Below are 10,707 nucleotides of genomic sequence, written 5' to 3'. Positions count from 1 at the left end.
TTCAAATGCCTATAAATAGGGGTCTACATTTTCATTTGTAGATCATCCCAAAACTTCTTCTTTCTCTCTTCAATTAATAAAGAGCTATTCTTTTTGTGGCCGTTGAGTAGGCAAAAATTGCCGAACCATGTAAATCTTGTCTTGTCTTGTGCAATTTATTGCTTTTCTCTCTTAAATATTCTTTTCTTTCTATTAGCTTGATACGCTTCCCAACGCTATGTACAGAGGACATGGAAGAACCAATCTTCCCTAACCTCCTCTGCATTCATTCATTGTTATGTACGGGGACGTGTTGGCAATACATTTTACTTTGAGTTGTCACGAAGAATGGCAAAAAGAACGACAAAATTACACAAACATTATCCAATAGGGCATTCAAGCTGTGCTTCCTTTTCCATTAGTGGCAACTTTCTTGAGGTCACCAACGTACAATTATGTTACTATTCAAGAACACAGCTTGTCAGAAACCACGTTGTTTTGAGTGTTTTGATTAGGGTATGTATACAAAAATTTTAATAACTTGACTTAAAAGAGGAAGAGAACCCTGAGAATCAAACCTATATGTTTTGTGTATAAAATTTCCACCAATATTACTAAGCTAAAAATTACTAGTTAAAGGGGATTATGTTGATGAGTTGTTGTCGGAGTGGAATTAGGTTTGCAAGACCAGCCTTGAAGGCGTAAAAGTCGATACAAGACAACTCCTGCAACAGCTCCAAGTATTGGGGCTACAACATATATCCACAATCCACCAAACTTCCATGATACAATTGCTGGTCCTAAAGATCTGGCTGGGTTCATTGATCCTCCTGAAATAGGCCTGCAATCACACAAAAAATGAAAAAAAGATAAGATATTTTTTCCGATTAAGTAATTAAAATCATCATATATGTATAAGTTTCAGGTATAGTGTATGTTACAATTTCATTTTACATCACTTTAGTGCAGAAGTTTCAATTTTGATTTCATTTTACGTACTTATACAAAAATATATATCTTATAAATTTTCTATAGTATATAAAGTTTGAATCAAAGCAGTGAATGCGATTGCACCCCGTTGCACGATATGTAGATCAACTCATGCTTAAATTGCAACGAAAATTACCCAGAAATTAGTACAGCCAGTCCAATGGCCACTCCAACAACAAATCCGGACAATGGCCCTGTCTACAAAAAATACAATATTTGATTAATAGGGATAAGTTACAAACAATACCCAATAATATTAGAGGGAATTTTTGCTATTAGATCTTACTGATTGAGGATCATTTGTCAATGATGCAGTTAGGAAGAGCACAATGAAGGTAGCCAAAAGCTCCACAAAAAATGCTGAAGTGCTACCATGGAGAGGTCTTGTTATCACAAATTCTGCTTTTAATCCATACACCAATTTCCCTGTATATGTAGCCAATATAGAACCCCCCACTTGTGCCACTACATAAAATGGAACCTTAACAAAACAGTTTTCATGATTTTAGAAAATAAGAACCTAAAAAGTCAAATTCAAATCAAAATTAACATACCATGTTTGGAAATTAAGGAAGAGAATGGAAAAGAAAAATTAGATAACTTTACTCTCCATTATTCACTTTTTTTTTTTAATTCTTTAATTTTTTTTCCAAACTAGATCACTCATGAAGGGTTGGAGTCTTGACGCAACGATAAAAGTTGCCTCTATGACCAAATGACCACACGTTTAAGCAGCGGAAACATGCTCTTGCAAAAATACAAGGCAAAGTTCCCTACATAAAACCAATATGGTTCAATCCCTCCCCACATCTCGCGCATAACGAAAGCTTAATCCACCGGCGAAAAATTTTATTTTGTGCCTCACACAACTGACAATAGTTGTGTGCCGTGGGGCCTCTTTTTTCTCTCACAACTGTGTGGTCCCAGAATTTTGTGAACCCAAATAAGTAAGATATGGATCTACAAATATGTGAGATAAAAAAAGGCTTCACACAACAAGTGTAAGTTATGTGAGACACGAAATAAAATCTAACGCATAAGAATAAAAGCTTGAGATACAAACCTTGGACCATGGGAAATGACCAACAGCTGCAAATGCTAATGTGACAGCAGGATTAATGTGAGCCCCAGAAATGGGGCCTATTGAGAAGACTACAACTACTACTGTTAGTGCTGCTGTGGCTGCATATTCCATAAGCCCCACCCTCACTCCCATTATTTCCATGCTTGCCATTATCCCACATATACAAAACATCAGCATAAAAGTCCCCAATGCTTCTGCCAAAACCTGCAACATTAAAAATATTCATGGAGTTTAATTTCCCTTTAGTTTCATCATGCTTGGGTTATTGAATGTAAAATTCGCGGATACGGATTCAGAATTTTAAAACAATGTGTGCACCTCTTACTAATATAAATACTATATATTTATAAAATTTGTGACTTTTTCTATCGCCAGATATGTAATACACATGCATCCACTGCTTATATGCTAGTTGCGCGTCTGAATACATCGTTATATAATGTGACAAGTAATTAATGATCGCTAACCATATGAAGGAGGGTTGGATTAATTAGTCCAAGTGGTGAGTTCCAAAAGTTTCTTTTCATCAGCATCTCTTCATTGCTTGATGTTGAATGTGATGTAGTCTCTTTATCATATGTAGATTGTTCGCTTGTTGATGCATCGGCTGGAAATTCAAGGGATAAACGATTTTCAGATGAAAGCAATTTCATGATCATCAAGTAATAATCTCTCTTCGTATATTGTGGAAAAGGAAGTTTAGTTCACATATTGCATGAATCGTTTTTAAAGATATCAAATGCACAAAACGAAGATAAAGATGATGCAAAAGAGAGACTTCTTTCGTTATTCGTATGTTATGTATTGAAGTTTCCTTTTAGGTTATTTTGTATAGTTTTATAATCCAAACATAAGAAGGTGGAAGTTCAACAGAAATCAACACACATTCCTTGTGCACTCCCAAAGTATGGAAAAGGTTGTTCATGCATTTTTTGCACGTCCATGATTTCATTTAAGTAATCCTTTGACTTGTTATGAGATTATATGCATGCTCAACCTCTTTACCTCTCAAGATTTCCCTACTAGATAATATATCAAAAGAAAACATTAATGTAAGAGATTTAATTAATTAGTATCATCAAGTCGGCCAAAATGAACAAATAATAGGTCAAGATAAATTATGTTGCTTGTCAGCAGTACTCTTAAGTCTTAATCCCTTCCCACTGCTCAAACCATTTGCCCAATACATTCAAAACTATAATACCCTCTGTGATCCATTACAATTGCTGAAATTAGTTTGCAGACGAGTAGAAAAGATGTTATATATATTTAAAAGGAAGTCGGTAAAATTGGGAGATAAATTGACTTTTTAAAGAAGTTGAATATTGTTACGAATCAGAATACGTCGCAGACTTACTTTTGGATAGAAGAGTAATGGTATAATGTTGATATTGCTAAAAAAGATAAATTTTGGAGCAGTCTAAAATAGAAAAGATGAATTGAGTTATCAAATTGAGGTGGGAAAAAGGAAGAAAACAAAACGAGGCGAGTTTCTGACCAATTTAAGACGCATATCTTATGTCTCTTTTTCAGGGATATATGATCTTGGTATTTAGCCACTTTTTAGGTCGGCTATTAGAGCATAGCCATATTTTAAATTGTGTCGGCAAAATAGTCACTTCTTAGTGCGGAAATACAAGTTTGGACAAAATTACCCTATCTAAAATACGGAACATGTAACGACCCGGCTGTTCGTTTTGTTTATTGTAGCCCCAGTCCCCTATTTATCACTTCTTCTATGTTCATTGGTGGGTATGTGACTTGCCGGTGTTGTTGGATTGGTTCTAGGGAAGTTTTGGAATAAATTGGGACACTTAGTCCCAATGTTGGAAGCTTAAGTTGAAAGAGTTGACCGCAATTTGATTTTTGTGTAGACGACTCTGGAATTGAGTTTTAATGGCTCCGATAGATTCGTATGGTGATTTTGGACTTAGGAATATATCCGGATATTAATTTGGGGGTCCGTAGGTCGTTTTGGCTTGAATTGGCAAAGTTGGAAAGTTGGAGGTTTGGAAGGTGATATGTTTGACCAAGAGTTGACTTTGTTGATATCGGATTTGAATTTTGGTTTCGGGAGTTAAAATAGGTCTGTTGTGTCATTATGAATTGTGTGCAAAATTTGAGGTCAATCGGAGTTGGTTTGATATGATTCGGCATTGGTTCAAGAAGTTGAAAGTTCATTAGTTTCATTAGGCTTGAATTGGGTGCGATTCGAGATTTATATATTGTTTGATGTGATTTGAGTCTTCGAATAAAGTCATATCATATTTTAGAACTTATTCGTATATTTGGATAGGGTCCCCGGGGCCTCGGGTGAGATTCGGATTGATTTCGGATTAGTTTTGGACTTAGGAACTTGGTTGAAGTTTTCTGATGCCTGGTGTGATCGTACCTGCGAGAAAGGGGCCGCAGGTGCGAAGTCGTAGAAGAGACGGTATTGTCGCAGGTGCAGAGTTTGGCTAGTCTTGGCAGAGGCCGCAGATGTGAGGAACTTTCCGCATCTGCGAGCCCGTAGGTGCGATGAAGTGTGCCGCAAAGGCGAGATTGGTCAGATGAGGCTGGAATCGCAGAAACGGAGTTTCTCCGCAGGTGTGGATGCGCATGAGCGGAGGAAGGACCGCAGAAGCGATCCCGTAGGTGCGCATCTTGAGCCGTAGGTGCACTTGGTTGGGTGTCTTAGTGATTTCTGTATATGCAGACATTTGATCGCAGAAGTAGTTCCGCAGAAGCGAAGGTGTGGGTCGCATATGCGAAATGCCTGGTAGTGTCATATATATTTTCTCTCATTTTGGACTTGTGGAACTCAGCTATGGACAATTTCCGAAAGGGTGTTCACTGTAATTGAGGAGGTAAGTGACTTTTAGTTACTTTTGTCCATAAATATTGAATAACGATTGATTTTACATCTAGATTATGTGTTTTGAGGTGAAATTTAAGGATATTTGGACTATATTTTGGAGAGTGAGATTTGGGGATTTGAGGGTCGATTTATGATTGGAATTGGATGACTTTGGTATAGTTGGACTTATTATTGAATGGGTGTTCAAATTTTGTGAATTTTATCGGATTTCGAGGTGTGGGTTCGGGCTTGACCTTTTGGGTTGACTTTCCGATTTGATTAAAGACCTTAGCTTTATCTTTTGAAATAATTTCCTATAGCTATTATATGGAATTAAGTTGCTTTGGCTAGATTCAAGTTGCTCGGAGGCCGATTCGCGTGGCAAGGGTTTGTTGGAGCATTGAGTTGCGCACTTTGAGGTAAGTAATATTTTTAAACTTAGAATTGATGGTATTTATCACCGGAAAATGTATTAATTGTGTTGTTTTGGGGTGACACACATGCAAGGTGATGGAGGTATGGCGTGCACCATGCTAACTATGATTCATGTTGATTTTTGTACTGAGTTTCTATCAAGTCTTGTTATATCCGTGAAATCCCCACTTGTTAGAGTAATTGAATTTTGATTCATGCTAGAAATCATGTTTAGGCTATGTGTTTATCTAGTTGAGACCTAATGAGGTTATTTCTGTTATTTTGAATTATCTGGTTAAACTATAATTATATACTTAGTCATGATTCTTAATTTATATATCATATCTTAGTCTCTGTTATCATTTACTGTTACATCACATGTTATTATTGTTTGGGCTAAGTGGTACCAGATTGTGAGCCCTTGAGACTTGAGAGATTGATGATTGAGGTGGGCCTGAGAGTCGTGTTGTGAGTGTTATTGTGGATCGGGTTGCACGCCGCATCATACCTTATTATCTTTTAATATTGTGGACTGGGCTGCATGCCGCAACATGCCTTATAGGCTTTATATTAACGCATTGGTAAGATTCACCCCTCCGGAATCTGATATACCAGCAACGAGCGCATGCACAATGATATATATACACATGCTTTGGTGAAGGGCACTGATGCCACGCACCCATACTGTCACGACCCAAAACCCATAATAGTTTGCGATGACACCTAACGCTGCCGTTAAGCAAGACCACAAGTGAAACTACAATTTAATTACATCTTTTAACATTTAAAATAAAAGTTTTCCTTTTAAAAGAACAAAATAAGTGAGACCTTATGCAACCATACATACTTTTTTCTCAACAAAATACCAATGTGATAAATACATCCACTGTAATGACAGTAATGATAAGTACAACAGTACATAGATGCTTAAAATCCTCAAAACCTAGTGCCACAAGTGCATGAGCAATCTAGAGAATATAAAAAACTAATATAACTACTGTCTGAAAGGTAATAGATAGAAATAATAAATAGGGTATATGGGGACTCCGGTGCTGCGGATTGTAGCAAGTCAAGCAGCTCACCACTAAGTCTCCGTAGAATATCGGCTATGCGCCCGCGTGACTACTGGTAGTACCTGTCTGAGTACCTGCACATTCAGGACAGAAATGTAGCATAAGTACGGAAAACAATGCGTACCCAGTAAGTTTTTAGTCTAACCTCGAAGAAGTAATAATGAGGGGTCGACTTGACACTTACTAAAGGTCAAATAGTAATAGAAATACATAAAGTAGACATGGTAAGTGTACAACAAGTAGCAACGAAGCAAATAAAAGTACTACTGTAATTCCACACATAAGTCTATATCAAATCATTAAACATGTCATAACCGGCCTTGAAGGCGCTAACTCAACTGCTACCAAACCAAATCCGATCTCAATTATTTAGCACGAAGTTGCCAAGCGTCTCGATCCCATAGGAATAATAGTACTCAATACTACTGAGGCTAACGTCCCGATCCCATAAGAATAATGTTAGCAACCTGCCAAGGCGAACGACTCAATCCCATAAGAGTAGAGGAATTTACCTCGCTCACGGAAGCAAATGAGACACGAGAAGACACAGATCTATAGTTATCAAATATTCCCAATGTAAGAGGCTAAGTCGGTATCTTTATTAAAATCCTCCATTTCAGTCATAATGAAGAAAATTAATAGATAGGAGTGGCATAAATAGCAGAATTAAAGTCATGCTGTAAATCTAAGTCTACCCCGACATATCATGAATATAAATACGTACGGACTCTCGTCACCTCGTGCGTATGTAGCTCCCCACAACAAATTGCGCACAACAATTAATACAGCTAAAGCGGGTAAGTTCTCTCTTACAAGGTTAGGCAGGAGATTTTCCTCGATTCCAACTCCTCAATCCGGCTCTTCAACCTCATTAGAACTCCTCAAACAACGTTGAGGACTCCAAAACTAACCAAAAGTCATATAAACTAATAAATATATACTCAAACATTCAACATTTTTCTATTAGAGTAATTATCCAATCCAATTTGGAAGATTTCTAAAATTCACCCCCTGGACCACGTGCCGAGATTCCGGAAATTTTCAAATATAAATGTTATCCACGACCTCGCGAACTCAAATATATAATTTATTCCCAATTACATAATCAATTTTGTGGTCAAATTTTGTTTTTACCAAACCCTAGGTCCACACAAATCCCACAATTTTTCCCTTAATTTCATTTTAAATCTACTCATAATCCGTGTATTTAACTCAACTATTGATAGGGATCACTTACCTCTTGATGTTGATGAAAATCCCTCATAAAATTCTCTCAAAATTACCCAAGACAAGTGAAAAATGAGGGAAAAGAGGCTAAGTCCCGTACTAAAACTCAAGTCTGCCCAGTTGACCCTTCTTCGCGATCGCAGAAGAAGCCTCGCGATCGCAAAGGCATAATTGGACCGGGCCATGAAGACCTTCTTCGTGAACGCGGGGTTAGTCTCACGATCACGAAGTCTTGCTCAACCTGAGCTCCGCGAACGCGGTCAACCCTTCGCGAACGCGAAGAGCAAATGTGACTGACCCACCTAGGCCCTTTATTCTATGCGAACGCGATGGCTACCAATCCTAGACCTTTGCCAACACGACCCCATGAACGTAAACATGAAGGAAAAAATGCCAGTCCACCAATTCCTTCTATACGAATGCGGCCCCGCCTCTGCATTCGTGAAGAAGGAAATTAGAATCAGCAATATCGAATTTTCAGACTTAACTCCGGGTGGTCCACAATTCACCCGAGCCACTCGGGACCCAGTCCAATCGTACCAACAAGTTCATAAACATAATACATACCTAATCGAACCCTCAAAACATGTAAAATAACATCGAAATCAAGAGTCCCTACCCCAAAACCAACTTGAATCAACTCATGAACTTCAAACTTTTCAATTAGCTTCAAACGCATCGAATCATACTTAGGCTACTCAGAATGACACCAAAACTTGTGTACAAGTCATACATCACCATATGGAACTATTACTAGGATTGGAATCCCAAATAGACCTCGCTAACACCAAAGTCCACTCCAACCAAATTTAAAGAACTAGAAAACCTTCAATGAACTAACTTTCCACATTAAGCGCCAAAACGCTCCCGGATCATCCGAAACCCAATCCGAACACACGCCCAAGTACAAAATCATCATACTAACCTATTGGAACCATTAAACCTAGGTTCCGAGGTTGTTTACTCAAAATATTGACTCAAGTCAAACTTGGCCGTCCTAGGCCACTATTATGGAACTAAGTTTCCGATTTCAACCTGAACCAACCATCCATGCAAGTCATAAAATAGTAAAAGAACATACGGAAAGTCTTAATTAGGAGAACGGTGATCTAAAAAGCAAAAATACCAGTTGGATTGTTGCATTATCCACCTCTTAAACAAATGTTCGTCCTCAAACGGGTCTAGAATCATACGTGGATTGCTGAATAGGTGTGGATATCTGCCCCGCATGTCCTCCTCGGTGTTCTAGGTTGCCTCCTCGACCGGTTGACCCCTCCACTGGACCTTTACTATAGAAATCTTCTTTGACCTCAACTGGCGAACCTGCCTGTTAATAATGGCAACTGGCTCCTCCTCATAACCCAAACTCTCATCTAGCTAAACCGCATTGTAAGCTAACACATGCGACCTGTCGGCATGGTACTTCCAGAGCATAGACACATAGAAGAACAGATGAACTCCCGATAGACTAGGAGGCAAAACAAGCTCATAAGAAACCTCCCCAAATTGCCTCAGCACGTCAAATGGGCCAATAAACCTTGGGCTCTACTTGTCATTCTTCCTGAACCTCATGATGTACTTCATCGGCGAGACTTTCAAGAGAACCTTCTCATCCACCATAAATGATAACTCACGCGCCTTCTGATCTGCGTAACTCTTCTGTTTGGACTGTGCTATGCGAAGCTGCTCCTAAATCAACTTTTCCTTCTCCAAGGCATTGTTCACTAAATTGGTGTCATATAACATAGCGTTGTTGGGCTCAAACCATTTGATGGGCGAACGACATTGTCGACCATATAAAGACTCAAATGGAGTCATCTCGATGCTAGACTAATAATTGTTGTTATAAGAAAACTCTACCAAGGGCTAGAATCTATTCCGCTGCCCTCTAAAGTAAATAACACATGCTCTAAGCATATCCTCTAGAATCTGAACTGTCTGCTCTGACTACCCGTCGGTCTGCAGGTGAAATGTTATGCTAAGCTCTACTCGGGTACCCAACTCGCTCTACACTGCTCTCCATAAGTACAAAATGAACTGAGGGCCTCTATTTGATATGATGGAAACAGACACACCATGCAACTAGACAATCCCCTGAATGTAAATCTGGGCCAACCTCTCTAAAGAGTAAGTAGTCACCACTAGAATAAAGTGTGCTGACTTGGTCAGCCTATCGACAATGACCCAAATGACATCAAACTTCCTCAACATTCATGACAACCCGACAATGAAGTAAATAATGATACGCTCCCACTTCCACTCCAGTATAACTATACTGGAGTAGGCCACCTGGCCTCTGGTGCTCATGCTTAACCTGCTGACAATTTAGACATCTTGCTACATACTTAGCTATGTCCTTTTTCATCCGCCACCACCAATAATGTTGCCTTAGGTCACGATACATCTTCGTAGCACATGGATGAATGGAATACCGAGAGCTGTGTGCCTCCTCTAAAATCTTCTCCCTCAATCCATCAACGTTAGGAACACATAGGTGACCCTGGAATCACAGAACACCATCCTCACTGATTGTAAACTCCTTGGCACCATCATGTAGTACCACCACTTTGAGAACCAACAAGTGCGGATCATCGTACTGACAAGCCTTGATCCGCTCAAGTAATAAAGACTGAGCCATAACACATGCAACAACTCGACTGGGCTCTGAAATATCCAACCTTACCAGTCTATTAGCTAGGGACTGGATGTCCAAAGCCAATCGCCTATCCTATACTGAAATGAATGCCAAACTACCCATACTCTCAGACTTTCTGCTCAAGGTATCTGCAACCACATTTGCCTTGTCCGGATGGTAAATGATGGTAATATGATAGTCCTTCAGTAACTCAAGCCACCTGTGCTGCCTCAAATTAAGGTCCCTCTACTTCAACAAATGCTGCGAGCTACGATAATTGGTGTAAACCTTAGAGGACACCCCATAGAGATAATGCCTCCAGATTTTGAGAGCATGAACTATCGCGACCAACTTCAAATCATTCATGGGGTAATTCTTCTGGTGGGGCTTCAGCTGACGTGAATCATATGCAATAACTCGCTCCTCCAGCATCAATACACAACCCAATCAGACACGTGAAGCATCA

The 10,707-nt window shown here is 39.1% G+C and overlaps 1 protein-coding gene across 1 annotated transcript; it reads right to left on the bottom strand.

Annotated features, from left to right (window-relative positions):
• Positions 1 to 339: 339 nt before the first annotated feature.
• On the bottom strand, positions 340 to 2,872 carry LOC107815552 (putative aquaporin NIP7-1). The gene is made up of 5 exons (XM_016641160.2): positions 2,521 to 2,872; positions 2,033 to 2,257; positions 1,256 to 1,450; positions 1,106 to 1,167; positions 340 to 820 (listed from the first exon to the last, which is right to left on the bottom strand). The coding sequence occupies exons 1-5, from the start codon at positions 2,710 to 2,712 to the stop codon at positions 613 to 615; spliced, it is 882 nt and encodes a 293-aa protein (XP_016496646.1). The 5' UTR covers positions 2,713 to 2,872; the 3' UTR covers positions 340 to 612.
• Between the last annotated feature and the right edge of the window lie 7,835 nt (positions 2,873 to 10,707).

The sequence above is a fragment of the Nicotiana tabacum genome, chromosome 7, assembly GCF_000715075.1.
Source record: "Nicotiana tabacum cultivar K326 chromosome 7, ASM71507v2, whole genome shotgun sequence".
Taxonomy (NCBI): domain Eukaryota; kingdom Viridiplantae; phylum Streptophyta; class Magnoliopsida; order Solanales; family Solanaceae; genus Nicotiana; species Nicotiana tabacum.
The sequence above is the reverse complement of the archived record's forward strand: the minus strand, read 5'-3'. Positions and strand labels throughout refer to the sequence as shown.

What these genes read in the sequence shown, in the direction of transcription:
- LOC107815552 (XM_016641160.2), bottom strand. Translation starts at nt 2,712, where the DNA reads ATGATCATGAAATTGCTTTCATCTGAAAATCGTTTATCCCTTGAATTT. An exon ending in TGACAAATGATCCTCAATCA is followed by an intron (nt 1,168 to 1,255) that starts GTAAGATCTAAT and finishes TATTTTTTGTAG; the next exon opens with ACAGGGCCATTGTCCGGATT. An exon ending in CTGGCTGTACTAATTTCTGG is followed by an intron (nt 821 to 1,105) that starts GTAATTTTCGTT and finishes GTGTGATTGCAG; the next exon opens with GCCTATTTCAGGAGGATCAA.